At 34.1% G+C, this 20,000-nt stretch overlaps 1 protein-coding gene across 1 annotated transcript in view; it reads left to right on the forward strand.

Annotated features, from left to right (window-relative positions):
• Positions 1-20,000, forward strand: part of AP3B1 (adaptor related protein complex 3 subunit beta 1) — a gene marked incomplete at its 5' end in the record, with an annotated part of 182,438 nt that overhangs the window by 145,484 nt on the left and 16,954 nt on the right. The window contains 3 exons of the mRNA XM_084232934.1: positions 4,873-5,104; positions 9,340-9,424; positions 19,630-19,727. Of these exons, the coding sequence (XP_084089060.1) occupies positions 4,873-5,104; positions 9,340-9,424; positions 19,630-19,727 (415 nt within the window). The remainder of the gene's footprint in view (positions 1-4,872; positions 5,105-9,339; positions 9,425-19,629; positions 19,728-20,000) is intronic.

Raw genomic sequence — 20,000 nt, forward strand, 5'->3', positions numbered from 1 at the left:
AACAAATATTAATATTAATTGTCTCCACTGTGTTTACAGTGTGCTCCTATAAGTCTGTAATATTTTTTGGAACAGTGTTATAATTGAATCTCACATCAAATGAAGTATAGTTATGACCAACACTATAAGTGTGTTATCTGCAAATCTCTATACATATTAAAAAAAGGTATTATACCTTTGAGTTCTGAAAATGATAAAATTATGTTTTATACATTGAACATAAAAGTGGAGAATAATTGAGAGACATAATAAACAAGCAAATTTGATACAGATATTATGTCAGAAAAGGTATTAAGTGGCTATGAAAAGGATAAAGGGAAATCAGAAGAAAGATGCACATGGGTTAAGTTTCATTAAGAGAAAATATTTGAGCAAAGATCTATTACAGCTGGGATATGTGACTATCTGGACAATGTGCATTCCAGATAGAGAGAACTAATGCCTAGAACATAAGGTAGAAGTGTAACTGGTATGCAAGGAAAAGCAAGGAAGTCAGGGGAGGCTTGAGTGGAATGAGTCATGGGTTCCAGAATAATAGGAAGTGACACCAAAGAAACATAGCATAGAGCTAGCCTGTATGGGACCTTCAGGACTTTTATAAGAATTTTTGATTTTTACTCATTGCATTTGGAGGGTTTTGAGCAGAGAGGTGACATGATGTAATTTTATTGATAGAACACCTTGTGATACCTCAGAAATCCATAGAGAAATTAACCAGGTTATCAATTTCACTTTTATAAAGGAAAGTCAAAAGAAAAATGTTTCTACTATTTAAATTGGTATTCTCATTAATGAAGCCCATATGTTGCCATAGTGTAAGATTCTAGAAGGGCACCCTTGAATGTAAACTGGATGGTTAGCGCATGTTGTCATTGGCCATTGCACAACTATATATGATAGTTTTACTAAGGTTAATTTAGTTAGGAATAAGTGGGTCTAGGAATTGTTAAGTTACTCACCTCCAAAAGCAAAAGGGTATCAAGAACTGTGAGATATTAACCCCCTTCAAGCTAACAAGTTAGAGGGCAGGAGATGCCTTTTTCAGAAACAAGGAATGTTTATTTCGCACAGCAGTAGCAGTAGCCAGTCATGTCATATACATCACTTCTCGAAGCTTCATTTCCTGAGGGGTGATACGTTTACAGTCAGATGATGCCTGCCCATGCAGTACTTTGCTTTACAGCAAAGAAACCTGTATAGAAGATGCCGATCTCATAGGGACTGTTAGCAAACCTGTCCAACCTTTACCTGGAGGCATTTACCTGTTTCCAAAGGCTGTTTGCTGTACAAACATTCTTGAAAAGATTTCAGAAGTAAAGTTGTTTATGCTTTTGCTCTGAAAACATGAGAGATCTGTGGAGAATTGTTCCGCAACAATATAGTAGGGCAGGGAAGAAGGAAATACATGGGGGTCAGCAAACTTTCTGTAAAGCATGCAGATAGTAAATATGTTAGGCATTGCAGCTTCTCCGCTTTACATTGTAGAGCAAAATGGCAACTGCCTACAATATGTAAAGGAATGAATAAAATCAATAAAACAGGCAACAGACCATGTTTGGCCTATTGGCTACAGTTTGCTGATCCTTGCCTGAGATGATCTGTTTTGTTCAAAGTTGTGAAATACCTATTTTTTTCCTTAAATCCTCATTTTTATAGCCCAAATCCAGGTCATTCTGAACTTAATTTACCTTTTACCTTTTTTCACATTTTGTAAAACTATAGTATATGTATTTTTGTGGATATATCTATCTACTGTACTGAATATTGAAGTAAAGTCTTGCCTTCCTGTCAGAATAAGTTAATTACATGTGGACAGCTTTAAGGATTTATGGAACCTAGTGCTTTGATTGAACAAAATATCACCTATGTAGTTCTAGATATTGGAGATGTTGGCTTAATACAATTTGTATGAGCTTAGAAAACAGGATTTATTTTTTACAAAAATAGCATTTTCAGGTAGCCCCTTTTTAGTTTTAACAAATATATATTACCAGGAAGCCATTTGTCATACTGTTTATTATGGAAGAGAACACAAACCCCTGTATTAGAAGGGATAATCTTTGAGAATTGCCAGGGTTTGTTTTAAATGTTGAATTCATTAGGGAGTGCTTCTTCCACTTGCTTGAGTGGAAAGAATGAATGGAAAAAATTATGCTGTTTTTCTTCCTTTGCACATCCCTTACCATCTTTTTAACTATTATAATAAAGGTGCAGGATTTTTAGACAAGATAGAAGAAAACAAATGTTTGGTCTATGTCTCTCAGGATTAGATTGAGAAAAATCAATAAACCAACCAGGACATGTTGATAGCACTTAAATGACTAAAGGCATACCTTCCCTCATGTATATTTAGAGTGCTAATTCCCAACTGCTTGTAAACCAAACCCCTGTTTCTGTTCTGCTTTTCTCATATAATTCTATACTTGCCTCTCTCAGCTTGCAACTGTACTTCCCCAAATTATATACTTGCAACTGTACTTCCCCAAATTATATCCAAACTTTTATGAGTCTTCAGAGGTAAAACTGGCTACATCAACATTTATTAACAAAAACTGTTTTTGAAACAATGAAAAGTAAGACTTGGTTACTGTCTTCAGTATATTTTAACATCTAATTAAGGGAATATGGAGAAATAAAATCATTCTGCTAAGGGCTTGTGTTTCAGATTATTGTCATATCCTTAGAACATTAGAAATTTTTGAGAAAAAAGATTTTTGTTGAGTATAAATCTAAAAGCATATATACGTGTGTGTATGTAAATTTACATATTTGTATTTGTATTAACAAACACACATGCTTATTGTTTATTTTTTGATGGCCATTGTACTCTGAGTGAATGTTCACTGCTCAAGATTGCTCTCTTGTGTTACACTAACTAACCCCAAGAATTTATAAAGGATATAAACTTAGTGTGATCATTGAAACAGAAGAGTTTGAAAAAATTGTCAATAAGAAAAAGAACCTTAAAAGTGAAAGTGCCTAGAAACTTAAAATGCTAGACTGCTATTATTAGAAGGGTAAAGTAGAATGCAGATGTCCCATTATATAGCTGAAATTTTTTATTTAGCCAATTATTATTTTTTACAAATTAACTCATACATTTTTAAGATGATTGTTTTAAAATTCTCTCCCTCATAAGTTAAGCTTTTTGGAAAAGGAATGCTATATTTTAATTATGTATAGAAGGTACAGTTTATAATTTTGTAAATATAATATTTAACTTGGAGTTTTGTTGAATTTTAAATTAATAATTTTACTTTTCATTTCATAAAGTGCTAGTGGCAGAGTAAACATGCTTAGTAGGTTAGTATGTACTCTTACAATGATAATAGATAATCTAGTTTGGGAGAGCACACTTAGTAGGGAAAAAAATCTTCATTAAACCTATTTAATTTTCAAATTGATTTTTTTTTTAAACCTGTCCATGTTAGGTCAAGCCACATGTAATACTTTCACATTGAATGAAAAGATAGCCACCATATGATTTTGGTATAGGCTGTATTTCTTCATTTAATGTACTTGCTCTGATTCTACTCAGTATTGACAGGAAATTTTTACTAAAAGAAATTCAGGGCCTCCCCAGTGGCGCAGCGGTTGAGCGCTGGGTTGCGAAGCTGCCCACAGCCTCTGCAGCACCGGTTCGATCCCCGGCTGCTCCCCGGCCACCAGAGGAGGGTCCCACATGGCGCGCAGATCTCTCCTGCCGCCCGCTGCTCCCCTCAGCAGTGTACTTCAGTCCTTCTGCCTGCTCTGCTCCCCGCTCTGGCTCTGGTGAATTCTCTCACCCTCCCGCTCTTCTGACTGTACCCAGTGCTTATATAAATAAATAAATAAATCTTTAAAAAAAAAAAAAAAAGATGTGGTATATATACACAATGGAATACTACTCAGCTATAAAAAGAAAGATGAACTTTAAAAAAAAAAAGAAAAAAAAAGAAAAAAAAGAAATTCAGTGAAAGGATAAATAGATGCTTAGTAAAAAAAAATGTTGGGGAGGAGAAGGGTAAGGGTAACTTTGTTTTGCCAAATGACTGAATCACATTGTAGGACTATGAGAAACAAAACAATGTTGTGCTAGTTTAGCAGCTTAAGACCCAAAAATGTCCCAAGTACTTAAATAATTAGAATATTTGCATTTATAGATCACTGAGGAAACGCAAATCTTTAAATCATGTACAATCGTTTAAGTGTTTGGAGGAAAATGATTAAATGTAGACTCAGTATATCTAAATCTGTTCCACATGAATTAAAAAACTGAAGCCAGGAAAGGCATAGAAGAAAATATGAGGAAATAGTTACTGCATTTCAAAATAGGGAAGATCTTTTTAATCATTAAGCAAAGGATGAAGCCACCTTAAAGAGAGCATAGCCATCAGTTTACAGTCAAAGATATTCAAGGTGAAAAATGTTCAGGGAATCAAAATTGGAAATAAAGGTACAAAATGCTCATTCTTGGCAGATGATACTATCTTATAGTTCAGAAGTCTAGGAAGATCAGCTGACAAACGAAAACAAACAAGAAAATTTATAAGATGTCCAAATACAGAGGCTACACCTAGGGAATAGAACAACCAAAAAATTTATAAACTCTTTAAAAAGAATATATAACTCACATATTGTCTTATTAGACATATATTGTCAAGATATTGTAATACATGACCAGAATACATACAATTTTAATGCTGTTTTAAAGGCCATTTACTTTACATTTTATATGATTTCTGACTTAATATCTTTCTGTGTGATGTTTGTTATTGTGGTTTATATAAATCTTTAGGGAAAACAGAAATTAATGTCATAAATTTTTGTGTATTTTCTAAGACAATAACTTTATTCACTAATTCATCTTTTTTTTTCCCCAATGTACAACAGGTCAGTACTCCTGTCTTTGTACCAATGAAAACCCATGTGTTGCTTCATCGAATGAGTGGAAAAGGACTAGCTGCTCATTATTTCTTTCCAAGACAACCTTGTATTTTTGGCGATAAGATGGTCTCTGTACAGATAACTCTGAATAATACTACTGATCGAAAGATAGAAAATATCCACATCGGGGAAAAAAAACTTCCCATAGGCATGCAAATGCATGTTTTTGATCCAATAGGTAAATATTCTCATTTGTAACTTGAACTATATTTGATAATTAAATGTGTTCATTCAAAAAGTAAAGTAGAATGCATATTATTTTTATTGACTACAAGCATATTCAGTTTGTATTTGTTTTCCCTTTTTAAACTGAATTTATCAGAAAAGGTAAATACATTTCTTTGCCCTTTGTGAATCTGGTGCTTGCAATGGGAATATCAGTACTGAGGAAATGGTGGTTCTGAAGAATCAAAATTGCCTCTCATTTACCTGTCTCCCCTACCTTGTGGTCAGCTTCATTCCCTGCATTATTTTACTTGCTTTTCAAGTATAGTACCTCTCCACCCTGCTTCCTTTCACATTCCATAAATTGAAAAATGAAGGGAACTGTGACTGGGAGGATATATACTATGCTACTTGTCTTCCTTTCAGATACATAATTTAGAATCACCCATAGTACATCACTGGTATTTTTATATCATGCTTTCGGTGGAGGATTGTTAGTGCATTGGTGGTGAGCATGGTATGGTGACAGAAGAGATGTCGACTTATTCCCCTAAATCATATACAGTGTGGTAAAACACTATGACAATTTTAAAAAATATAATTTTTAAAAAAGAAAAAATATGCTATTTAATCTGCCACCACTATTTAAAAACCACACTATTTTTATGTTCAAAAACAAACCCACAGATCTCATTTTCTTGGAATAAAGCAATATCAGCAATATGAGCCTTTATTTCCACATGCAACACCCAGCCTGATGCTGAGCAGGCAGCCCCACCCTCCAACCCCCCTGCCGCATGTTCTTCCCAGTTGACATCAGTGCTCGCTATATCAGATGGTCTCCCCAACTGAGCATCACTCTTTCACTTGATGACCCTTCCATTGGATAAAATATGCTACCAAAAATCACATTTAAAAAAACTAAGTGTAACAGTTGTCTTGAGTTTAAAATAGTATATTTAGAATGTCTATCTCTATTCTTTCTATTTTGTGTAAATGGAGATAGGCCTAAGGGTTAGCTGGGAAAAACTCCAGGTAAAATCCCAGCTAAAAACAATGTAAGGTTCTGTTATTGAATCCCTGAAATGTGACATGAGAAGGTTCCAGATAGTTCCTTTTTAGGTGAACAAAGATTTTTGATCAGGATGAACTCAAATTTAGTAACTGTGCCTTCTTTACTCAATATTTCCAGTAAGTCATTCTTTGTGTTATTTTTGCACAAAGGAATAAAGCAATTGCTAATAGATTAAATGTGGTAGACTTTTACAAGCAACCAAAGGAAAGTAGAGTTAAAGTAAATTGATTTTAGAACCCATTTAATACCCTTTAAAAAAATAATTTGGAAACTAAGACCATTTAAGAATGAATAAAGAATAAAGTTTTCTGGATTTTATTTTGTGAAGTTAATGTACTGCTAAGGAATTGTAAAATATCCAAATTTCTGTTTTTTTATTGCTCGGATCTGAAATCCAACCTTTTTTACTTGTTAAAAAATTAGTTTAGTTTAAGAAGTGTCAAGCAGTTGATATATGAATTGTCTGAAGGTTGAAAATGTTATCCAAAGGTTAAAACAGTAGAACAGTATTAACATTTCTTTGAGCTGTCATAATGAGTTGATGAGTTGACCTTTTGTTGGCCTATGTAGAATAGAAGAAATAAATACAATAAATCTCATCGTGGGGCCTTAATACAGAAATAAAATAATGAATGTATACGATTGCCTCAGTGCCAGCAATAGTCTTCTGCTCTTAGGCAGATTTTATAACTAATGTTGCGTTTGTTTTGTTGGCATTTATTGAATACCCTCAATATAAAGTTTTTGCCATGCAATATATTTGTATGTAACATTACCTAGTTTCTTTTTCCAATAGATGATAGTAGAGTTACAGAGTGTAATGCATTTTAATTAGCCTTCCAAAACCATATTGTGAAATGAGGAAAGTAAGATGTTTGGTTAACTTTAAAAGAGTATATGTGTATGTTAAGGAGTCCAGCTGCTTTTTGGTCACCAGTCTGTTTTCTTTTTGTATAATGCACAGTGTGTTTTTCCTCTGCCTTTAGCAGGAATCAGAATTTCTTCTAAAAATATTAGGAATAAAGACCCATTATTTTCTCCAGAGACCAGGAACATAACACATATACATGTACCCTTAGGCTCTGAACTATTAATATATCCAACGACTTTATGTTAACAATGGAAAATTTGAGTTTAGCTAAGATTTCTGCTGATTACTGTATAACTGTCACATCAAAGTAGATGACATCCTGTGTGATTTCATTTTCATTATTTGTGATGTGGTATTATAGAGCCAGTGTTTTGCAGCATTTCAATGTTACCACCTTATATATAGCAGTGATCCAGGAACAATATCTTTTTTTTTTTAATATACTTACATAAAGCATATAGCTTCAGTATATTCTCAAGTATGTTCTTTTTTTTCCTTGTATCATTTTTGTACAGTATTTGATTTCTCCCCTCAGGTGTAGTCCCGCAGTTTTCCCACCACCGAATCACCTGTGACCCATCACCATAGTCCCTTGTGCTCTTCCCTTCCCTGTTAATACCCCTCTCTCTCCTCCTCCCGTGCTGTATCCTTCAGATCTATGGTCAGTTTGCCAGTTTTGTCTTTTTCCGGAGCCTTTTTGTTTGTTTTCTCTATGTCAAGAGCAGTATCTAAATGCAGTCACCGAATTCAGTATTCAGAAACAGACACCTGATTAAACAGACACCAGAATAAATTTTCCCAGTTTAGTGAGCATCAAACATTATATAAATTCACTATATGAATAATTTTATGCTGATCACTTTGTTCTTGATAGTCATATCATTAAACATGCCATTGATCATACACTGTTCTCTAGAATTAGCATGGCACTAAGCTCACAGTTAATTATCTTAAGAATGAAGAGAGGATCAAACTATGTCAAAGAGTACTTATCAACAAGGCATCTTGAGACTGTCACTCTGTCAAATGAAATACAAGGATACATCATATAGAGAGATCTAAATCACGAATGCCTGCGAGAGGTGTGAACTGATAAAGTATAACTTTAGGAGAAATGCAAGAAAATTACCGTTACAGTTAATTACTCTAAAATAATGCCAATTTGCCCAAGATTTAAGCATCAAGATTTCTGGCCCTTGAATAGTATCCTGGTAAATGTTTTAAATTTATTGAGCTTTTCTTCAGCCATGGTTACCATTAAATGGCAAGTCATAGTATAGTCACAATCTATTGGATTATAGTGTGCTTGCTGAAATGTAATCACATCTAGCAAAATATATACACAGAATAGATAAAGCTTAATATAAAGATACTGTGTGGTATAATTGCAGTATGCTTATATTGAAGACCTCAAGCAAAGTAGAAATCAAGTGGATGGTTTGCATTTAAGTAAATAATATACATAATACATATTTATACTATAAAATATATAGTTAAGATTTCTTCATTATTCTAATGTACAGGAATAATAATAAGAAAATGTTTATGTTTGTCTTAAGTTTTATCATTTTCAACTGAAAAACACCAGTTTTGTACTTTGGTAGGTATTTTCCACATTTGGTTAGTTGGTAGATGATGTTTCAGAAATTACAAATCTATAAAATATTAATTATCACTTTTTGTTTTTTCAAGATAATCTAATCTGATACTAAATTTCCTTTCAGTAATTCTCAGAATACTGCAATTAGGCTTATTGTTTTGTCTCCTGTAATCGCAGTTGTCCTACTTAATTTATGAGTATGAGTAGAAGTTCATTTCTTCCAGCTATCCTTTAATTTTAATTTTAAATTTTGGATTTTTTTTTATCAGTGAAAATTCAGAATGTTGTTTAAAATTTACCTTTATATATAAATAGTCCATGGTTTTAAATACATAGTCTCCTAAAATTACCCAGAGGCCAATTCACTTGTTCCGCATAAACATATTTATTTCCTTCTCAACTCCAGTGCCTGTGAAAATAATATTGTAATTCTTGATATTTCTCAGGATGATATCTGTTTCTGAAACAAGTAGATATTGGAATATGGGCAGAGTAAAGTTATAAAAAAGAAAGCTTTCCAGTAGAATAGTGAAATTACTTTATAATCTGCTTAAATATTCTTAGTTTGAAATTGTTCTTATGAGCCGGTGTTAAATTTGACTCTTTTAACCAAACTACAGACATTACATAAGTTTTCAGTGTTTAGTTTGCTTCTTTTTCACATCCTCCATGTTTCCATGTCTAAATTATCTTATTTCCTAGAATCTCTTGAGCCTGAGGGATCCATTACTGTTTCAATGGGTATTGACTTTTGTGATTCCACTCAGACTGCCAGTTTCCAGTTGTGGTAAGTTCAATTGTTCTCCTATATTTTATATTACCTGTAAAGTAATATCAAAACTAGACTTTCAGTAGCTTTTTTCTTTGAGAGACAAAAACATTTAAACAAACATGCTTTTCTTTGGCAACATTTATATCACCATGGAAAAATTTTACAAATTGTGTAAGATATCTGTATTTTTAGCATTTGTTATACAGATAGTCATTACAAGCTACCATATGTGATTAAATTCACAGTTTGTTGGATAAAATAAACTACTGCTAAATAAATTTTTAATTTAACTGTAGTTTTGAAAAAAATCATGAGAAAATTCATGATGAAAATCCACGAGAAATTTAAAACTTTAATAATATTATTGAAATACCCAGAGAAGTTATCTTTTGAAATACCTGCTATGTTACCTTGAGCTTCTTAAATAGAGAATTATTGATTCTCTCAGCACCTAAAACCCATATATTTTTCCCTTTTTCACTTTAATTTATAAACTGCTCTTGATAAAAAGGTTTTATAGTTGAACACTGGCCAAAAGAGCTTTTCTGAGGCTGGGTTTTGACATTGTTATTGCTTTTATATAATGTTTTCTACCTTTCTGATGAAATCCAGAAAACATGAGCAAATTAGTATAAAACTATATTCATGCATCTTTAAGAATTATCCTTGAGCTCTTTGAATAATAAAATTTTTTTGATATAGGATATGATTTGTTACTTTGATTTGAAGTTGCTTTGTTTTCATTCTAAGAGTTGGCATACTTTATTTATCCAAATTATAGCCAGCTTAGATCAAAACCTTTTATTATAAAAATCTTCTAGTTTAGGAAATAGACATTTTAAATAAGTTTATAGGTTAAATACAGTGAACCTTTTTTTTTTAATATACCTTTTCATTTTCCAGTAACTCCAGCCTAATGTTGTACCATTTATTGCCGAGAACCTTCAATGATGAATATAAGCAATGTAGCATAACACATTGATTTTATGCAGATCATCACCTTTATGTTTTGGGAGGTCTGCGATATTAGTGATATATAAAAACTGATGACTTTTCCCAACATTGCCTAGTAATTGTTTATTATTTTTCTATTAGACAAACAACACAGATCAATATTACTGAGCACAAAACTATGAGTAACATCACTCTAAATAGATTTGCCTCCAACACCAGAGGTGTATTCATTTTAATGATTTCGACAATGTGAACCCAATGACAAAGCTTTTGCACCAAGTGAGGGCAAAATTAAGAACTAAAAAATTTCTTTTTCTTATCAATTTATATAAAGAATCTTTTCTACTTCTAGAAATGGATCTGTGGGATTTTTTCAAATGCATTTTCATTACAAAGATTCTCTCTAGTTCATAGAACAGGATTAACACTTTGTTTTTCACAATAAGTCCCTTTAGATCAGATAAATATTTATGGTAGTATTTGATTTTTATCCTACATTGAAAAGTATATACATATATTTTTTTCTCAGTTTCTCTAAAGCTAATTTTAGGAAAATGATAAATTTATTTTACATAGAAAATAACCTTAGCTATTCTAAGCATTTACATTAGTATATTTTTTTATTGTGAGGTAATAAAATTAGTTATTTAGTTTTTAGATTTTATTAAGCACATAAGCATGCTAGATCAAAAATTATTTTTTTGTGTGATCCAAAAAGAACAGTTTGTCTTGCATCAAATGTAATTGATCCTGAAGCAGTGTAATCACAATTACTCACTTTCTTAATTGGCCTGCCCAAAATCAGAAAATGGAAACCGATCGACAGTGTTTAAATCAATAGCTTCATAGTAGTGCTAGTGGGGGTAGGGAGATAGTGGTAATGGGTAGATCAATTGGTCTTAGATGCCAATCACTAACTGTGCCTTTTGCATAGTAAATAGCACTTTTTGCTTAGTGATGTGCTATATTCGCCTTGGTAGTTCAATAAAAAGAAAAAATAAAACAAGAATAGCTGATAATGGATCTTTCTCCTCAAAATACATTATACTAATCAATACATAAAATTATGGGTAATAAGAGCATCTTTGATAAGAAGCCTTCAGAAATGCTGAGAACATGGATACTAACCTTTCGGGTATGCTCTTATTAAAAGAAAAGGGACACAAGCCTCTAAATTAACTCTATATCATAGTTATTGATACCCTGTATAGATGAAAGAAACAAATTTATAGCTACATAGTTATATGGATATTTAATAGCAATATCTCTAGCTTTGCATTTAAATGGTCATCAAATTATGTCCTTGATTACATTTATTAAGATTGAAAATGTGTATAATATTTATAAATACCTCTCTAAAAGTAGATGCAGGGTACATAAACAGGTTCCATCCTTGTGATCAGCAAATATTAACATATTAACTTAAGAAAAATAATATAGTGTGGGTCAGGTAGAAGACTGAGCACTAGCATCCACCCCTCTTTTTACCCAAAAGTCATTACATAGACAGAAAATACTTTATTTAAAAGAGAATAAATGGGGGGGTGTCTCCCTGGTGGCACAGGGGGTTAAGTCTCCACACTATGAAGCTATCAGCAGCCACTGCAGCAAGAGTTCAGTCCCCGGGGCCTCCCCCGGCGGTGCAGCAATTGAGCACTGGGTTGAGAAGCTGCCCGCAGCCTCTGTGGCGCCGGTTCGATCCCCGGCTGCTCCCCCGGCTGCTCCCCGGCCACCAGAGGAGGGTTCCACATGGCGCACAGACCTCTCCTGCCGCCCGCTGCTCCCCTCAGCAGTGTACTTCGGTCCTTCTGCCTGCTCTGCTCCCTGCTCTGGCTCTGGTGAATTTTCTCACCCTCCCGCGCTTCTGACTCTACCCAGTGCTTGTATAAATAAATAAATATATCTTTAAAAAAAAAAAAAAAAAGTTCAGTCCCCTGCCAGGGAGTTGACCCACATGGTGCAGCAGCCCTCACCTGTTTAGCCCACTGCTCCCCTCAGCAGTATATTTCAGTCAGTCCACCTGTTCTGCTCCCCACTCTGTCTCTGGGGAATCCTCTCACCCCCACCCCTGCATCTCTGGGCTACACTCCAGCTCTTGTATTCATACATAAATAAAATAAATCTTTAAAATATAGAAGAGAATGGGCACTTAATAAAAAAGACTGCCATTAGCAGTTAGAAAGCAAATGGGAACACATAACCAATAAGAGATAATAAAATCCACAGAGCAAAACGCTAATAGGTGAAAGCTACTACAATGGTAAGAACAAACTTGGCAGAATATCAAGCACAAGTGAACATGCTGGGGAAAAGTTAGGATAAGAGTCATCGGTGAACTGGGCCTCCCCTGGTGGCGCAGCGGTTGAGCACTGGATTGCAAGGCTGCCCTGCCCACAACCTCTGCAGCGCCAGTTCGATCCCTGGCCACCGGTGAGGGTCCCACAAAAAAAAAAAAGAGTCATCGGGGAACTAAAGAACTGCTTCCAAACCCTAGTTCCCAAACCTTAATCACTAACAGCAAGTAATATAAACATTTAATTGGAGGCCTGAGAATTGTACTATAAAGTGCGCTACTTGCCTGGGGAGGGCTTTTGGTGCAGATATAAGGGACTGAGAGAACAACACGGTTTGATTCTGTGAGAAGGAAGCAAGGATGATGAGAAATGAGATGAAAGGCAGTTCTGTCCAGGAGAATAGTAGCTCTCAAGCCCTCTACTTCTAGAGAAAAGCTAGTCTTACCCAATGTTGGTGGAGAGGTAAAGCCACAGCCTCCCCACCTTCCACTTTCATGTTCATATAACCAGGCATGTCTCTCCCACTTAAGAAAACAGCAGTCAGCCCATCAAAGGAGTAGAGACTCTTAGAAATAATACTCACTAAATGTATCAAGCAAACTCAGTGATAATATTCATTAAAATGTGTCAAGTGTGCTGCACACTAGTCTAAATACACCTTGTGTGTGTTAATTTATTGTCATGGCAATCCTGTAGGTAAGTAGTAGTTATATTATCCCCTTTTTAGAGGTATGTAAACTGAGGCACAGGAAAATTTAGAAACTTGTCTAAAATCTCATAGCTAGTAGGTAACAGAACTTGCTGTGTGTGTTAAGACTAGTCCTTCATTATAAATGTAAATGGACAACTTTGGATGATCATACGTTGAGGAAAAGCATCAGTTTTTTTTGTTTTTTTTTTTAAGATTTATATTTATTTATACAAGCACTGGGTACAATCAGAAGCGCGGGAGGGTGAGAGAATTCACCAGAGCCAGAGCGGGGAGCAGCGCAGGCAGAAGGACCGAAGTACACTGTTGAGGGGAGCAGCGGGCGGCAGGAGAGGTCTGCGCGCCATGTGGGACCCTCCTCCAGTGGCCGGGGAGCAGCTGGGGATTGAACCGGCGCTGCAGAGGCTGCGGGCAGCTTCGCAACCCAGCGCTCAACGGTTGCGCCACCAGGGGAGGCCCTAAGCATCAGTTTTTAAAGGAAAGGCTCAAGATGATTACAGAAACTCACTGACCATGAAGGAAACTCACAATTTCAGAAACAGTAGTTATCTTTTAAGATTGTGATTAACATCTCATTCAAGATGATACATATGTAAAGTAAGAATATATTGTTTGTTTTGAAAAAGGAGCAATTGGAAAATTTAAAGTATATTCTTGGTGCTTTAAAACATAATGCCAAAAAACTTTAGTAGATGCCTAACACAGCTGAATCAATTTATTGTTCTGAAAGGAGTCATTAAAACCAACTGTAATAGAGAGCAAAAAGACAGATAGAAAATATGAAAGGTTAAAAGAATCAGTTCATCTAATAAGAGATCTAGGAAGAGGTGGAGGTATGAAATAATTAAAGACTAATTAAATAAATTTAAAAAGAACATATTCTGTAACAAAAGAAATGCACAAACCTTTAGATTAAAAAGACTATCAAAGGCCAAACAAGATGAATGTGAATGACTAAGACCAGATGCTAGTGAAATTTTTGATAAGGATAATTTTTGATAATTTTTTTAATTCTAGTATTTTCCAGGAAAGAATAAAAAGCTTTGTAATATATAAGGCAGGAACTAAAAATGAACAAGAATGTGAGTAGAATCATATTTCTAATTATTACTGCCATCATTTCTGGTGGCTGGACAGAAGGACATGACCTTTAAAATTTTGATTTTGATTTTGATCCCTCATTTTGATCCTACTCCCTTCTCCCCCTGTAGGGTGTCTCTGGTTTATAGTTGCTTGTTGATTTTGATTTTTACTTTATTATAATTAGTCTTTTTCCTGATCCCTTATATAGGTTTTCTAAATTCCTGCTATGAGTGAGACCACCTGGTATTTTTCTTTTTCTTTCTGGCTTATTTCACTGAGCATGATCCCTTCAAGTTCCATCCCTGTTGCTGCGGATTGCATTAGTTTATCTTTTTTGATTGCTGAGTAATATTCCATTGTGTATATGTACCACCAAATGGACACTTTTAAGACAAGCAACGATTCCTTTCATTTTCCACCCACAGATCCATTCTTGAAAGGATTATTTAGAAATATACTGTAGTAGAATCTTTTCTACTACAATAAAATCTAAGACAGGTAAACAAGAATTAAAAAAGTAATGGCTAAAGAATTCTACCTATAAAATCTATCAATGTGTAAAAACATTTGACAATGTAAAAAGTAAATTTTAAAAATAAACTGGAAGCAAAATCTTGGCATAGACAAATGTGAGGAAAAATGATAGTATTCTTATTTTGGCAGGAAGAGTGATTAATAGCAAAAAGTTTAAATATGCTAAAATATTTAACCACTAAAATAATGGAAATGTCATGAATTATAACGTCCAAATGACTAGTGGTAAGAAGAAAAGAGATGGTAAAACCTGATCAATTTAGCAAAGGGGGGTAGAGAATAGAATAAAACATGCTAAATAAGCTAAGATTGTTGGAAGGGACCATACACACTATCCTTTCTCAACTTATAGTAAACATGTAAGGACAAAATGCAACATATCTATAAAACCTCCACCTAAAAATGGCACAGAAAAATTGAGAATTTTCATATAAAATATGTGCGTGTGAGTTAATTAGAAAGATGATAAAAACGGGGCAGTGGTAAGACTAAGGGAAAAAAACATTGCAGATTTTTAAATAATTCCCTATTGATTGCAGCCTACCATGAAAATATAACAGTTAAAAATTTTCCAACTACATAGATTTGTAATATATAAAGCAGGAACTAATATTTGCTTTGATGTTAGGTGTGGTATGGTAAAACACATCATCCTATATTTTCAGTCATATCCAGTTTATAAACCAGTGTTACCTTGATAAAATAAAATTCTGGGAGAAATTGATGAAGTATGTTTTAACACATCAGAAATGGAGAAAAAACAAAGTAGATATTTAGAAAGACATACTGTTAAATATACACACAAACACAAAATAATTCATTTATCAAACTTGATCTAAGATATATATGCTTGCAAAGAAGTCCTTGTCTCCAGAGTACAAAAAATATATGTTGTTTTTTAAAGACACTTTATGGGGTCAAAATTATTTTATTTTTAAAGAACAAATAAGACATGTAAGAAAGATTAGAAAAGAGAAAATCAAAAAAGCACAATTTTCTAAATTGCAAAGTATACATACGTCTATACCAAGAAATTGTAATATTTAGATGAAATGGTTTCCTAGGAAAATATAAATTATGAATAAAAAGGTTAAACTCTGTTAGAATCTAAAACACAGTTAATCTATTTTAAAAAGTTTTCCTAGAACAAAGAAAAGAGAAAGCATCCTTGTCACTCTAACATCACCCGGATTTTTATTTTTTTAAAGATTTATTTATACATACAAGAGCTGGGGTATAGGCCAGAGGTGTGGGAGGGGGGGTGAGAGGATTCACCAGAGACAGAGCAGGAAACAGAACAGGCAGATTGACCGAAGTACACTGCCAAGGAGAGCAAGCGGGCAAGTCAGGAGAGGTCTGCTGCAGCTAGTGGGTTGCTCCCTGGCTGGCCAGGAATTGAACTCATGCTGCAGTGGCTGTGTATAGCTTCATAGGTTGCATCTTAACCCTTGCACCACTAGGGAGGCCCTCACCCGGATTTTTAAACCCATAAGGATTACACATGAATGTGCACAGACAACTTGCAGTTGTAAATTCAAATGACTTTAGGGCCAGATTACCTCTCATCACATGAAATATTGGAAGCATTCTCTTCTAAAACAGAAAAGTAAAGCAAAGTTACCTACTTTCAACACTATTTTAATTATAATAGAAACTTTAGCCAAAACAGAAAGATAAGTAAAAATAGTTACAGGTATAAATCCTATAAATCAAAAGGCAAAATCGTCACTCTTAGTAAATACAATAGTCAACTCAGAAAGTCTTGAAATAAACAGGAAATCTGTTGTTTAAACTAATGAATTTAGAAAAATGGTAAAAAAACATTATGTGAAAATCATTAACATTTATATTTAGTAGGGTTGACCAATTTTAAAACACTATTAATAAAATCATTTTAAAGAAACAGCAAAAAGGAGTAAGTTAACAAGAAATATGTAATACCTACATGGAAATTAATAAAAACCTTTCTCCCTCCACCCCCTTGCTGTTTACCCACCTAGACTTTCATACATGCCTTAGAAGGCAAATCTTTCCTTCTTTGCTTTCCCACCATTCTCCCTGGTTATCATGATATATTTAATTAAGGAAATGATAGTCTTCAGGAGTGTTGGGAAGTGCACCTCTATTAGTAAAATATTTCTACCATACACTCCCTACATATATAAATTTATTTTTAAATTGTGTATGTCTCTCTCTGCTAATATATTACATACATACTAAAATACTATGTACAGATAAAATAGAACTTCTAAAGGAATGAGAAAAAATATATTAGTAGATGTTTTTTGCACAGTGAATTTTATGCCTCAGTGGAGTGCCTTGTACTCTTCATTTACACAGTTATTTAAAGTTGAAATTTTTTGTGTAATGCTAAATTAGCTATATTTACAATGTGTATGTATATAGTTTATGTGTATATGTATACCTATCCACTTACTCGTCATCAGCCTTTGCATATTTCTCTTAATGGGACTTAGCTTTCCACTACGGCAGGCATGGGCTCATCCTTCAAATGTCCTGTCCTCAGTACTGCTCCTTTTCTGCTGTTTTTGGAAGAAGTATCTTAACTCCAGGGCTAATCCATTCACCTAGTTTGTGTGCTCTTAATCCCAACCTCATTTATTTCTTCTAAGACTTTGTTGTGTTATTTCTTGTTTCCTCCTCTTTACTGGCTCCTTCCTTCAACTTTTAAGCATGCTAGATTTCTTTAAGCATTCTTTTACCTCTGCATCTCCCTGAAGCCTCTACTTCAACTCACTGCATCCTGCAGTCTTCCCCCAATCTAAGTTTAGCAGTTATACTTACTTCTTTTTATTCCTTCCTGCAGCATTTGTCACACACCTTTTCTCCCTGACCACTCTTTCCCAGTCTCTTCTGCAAGTTGCTCTTCTTCCACTTTTGCTTGAAGGCAGATCTTCTCCATCTGTCCCACTTACCCTTTTTCTTAGTCTATCCTCTCCTTCTGTTGATATTTTTTTTTGGGGGGGGGTAGTTAAAATTACTTGTTAATTTATTATTTTTTATTATTTATTTTTTACATCATTGTTCATTTTTAAACAATATTTGCTTCCCCCCCCCTCAGGTGTAGTCCCCATAGAATTTCCTTCCCCAGTGCACCTGTGCACCATCACCACAGTCCTGTTGATCTTATTATCCACTTGTAGAGCTTCAGCCCTTCCCGATACCATTTTGATTCCTTCCAAATTCATATGTACTGTTCTGACCACTTTCCTAATTCTTGATTTGTATTTCCAATTACCTGCTGAATACTTCTTTCTGGGTAATTCAGTGATGTTCAAAATACCACATGATTAATGCCATTAAGGAAAAAAGAGGGAAGTAAGCATGATGGTCTGTGGTGGTAGCATATGGGTGAGTCAGTAGTGAGTACACTGTGGTGGTGATACCTGATGGGGCTATCCCAATCTCAATTAAAAAAATAATTATTTTTTTAAAAAAACTTACAGTAAGAGCCCATTTTTCAACAAACTGTTTGTTGAATTTTCTGTGTGTTTTGCAACCAAATTCATTCCTAAAAGGTATACTCATCAATCTAACATCAAAGATATAACTTTAAAAAACCCTAACAGTATTATAGGGTAATGTCATTGAAATTTAAGTAAAATAAATGCAAGTAAAAAAAATGCAAGTAAAATAAATCTGATGCAAGTACAGAGTTACCTTTCCTAAATTCTTCATATCCTGACATATCCATACTATTAGGAATAACATCCAAGTCTAATCTATGTATCTACATATTATCCCAATATCTACATATCCATGTTATTTGGGAATAATAATTTTCAACATATGTGAGGCCATGAATAATGTCAATGAAAAACTACTAGAAAATAAGGAATTTTGTTTTTCTCAAAAATGTAGCATTTATTTGCACTGTTGCCAAAGTAGTATGGTCACGCTGTTTTGTTCTTTATTAAAATCTAATTTTTTTAAGATTTTTTTATTTATTTGTACAAGAGCTGGAGTACAGGCCAGAGGCGTGGGAGGGTGAGAAGATTCACCAGAGACAGAGCAGGAAACAGAGCAGGCAGACTGACTGAAATACACTGCTGAGGGGAGCACTGGGCAAGTCAGGAGAGGTCTGCCTTGCTATGTGGGTGTCTCCCTGGCCAGCCAGGAATCGCACCCATGCTGGAGAGGCTGCGGACAGCTTCACAGCATTGCACTCAACCCACTGCAGCACTGGGGAGGCCCAATCTAATATTTTTTAAAAGAAATCTTAACCATTTAAGACTAAAACATTTCATTTTCTCTACTTTAAACCTACAAAGTAAAGATAAAATATTAATTTCTCAAATCTATAAGCTGTGTGTGGTGTTCCTCTGGTAATAGTGGACATACATCTTAGCTGCTTACCTATTTTTGTTAAGTTCTGTATAAGTGGTGTGTTTACTGTATGTATCTACCTATTCTGTTAAAAAAGTTTTATTCTAATTGAGACACTAGATGTGTTTTTCTGCAAATAATGTTGAGAACTTCTTCAAGTCTTTATAATATTTAAGCCAAGAAGGTCTTATACTTTATATGCTGGTATATGTTTTAATCAAATTTATTTAATGGTATAGTATTAAGAAAAATGTTTATTTACTAAACATTTACTTAGTTTCGGTGTGTTTTTTCCTTAGTACCAAGGATGATTGCTTCAGTGTTAATATTCAGCCACCAGTTGGAGAACTGCTTTTACCTGTGGCCATATCAGAGAAAGATTTTAAGAAAGAGCAAGGTGAGACATTGCTGCAATTTACTGGAAATTGACATCCCAAGTAATATGTGCTCATTCTTCTGGCCAGTTTCTAAAACAAATTACCATATATACGTAGCCATTAACAGATGTCACTATACAATTTTCCAGTTTTTGCTTAATGCTTTGCTTTTATAAGATAATCTTAAAAGTATATGTATGTCTACATTCCTGGCATACTTGAAAATTGATTAATATGTCTTTAAAATAATAAATTGATTCTTAATCAGCTTTTCAATTCTGGGAGTTGTGGTT

Source organism: Talpa europaea (genome assembly GCF_964194135.1).
Source record: "Talpa europaea genome assembly, chromosome: 5".
Taxonomy (NCBI): domain Eukaryota; kingdom Metazoa; phylum Chordata; class Mammalia; order Eulipotyphla; family Talpidae; genus Talpa; species Talpa europaea.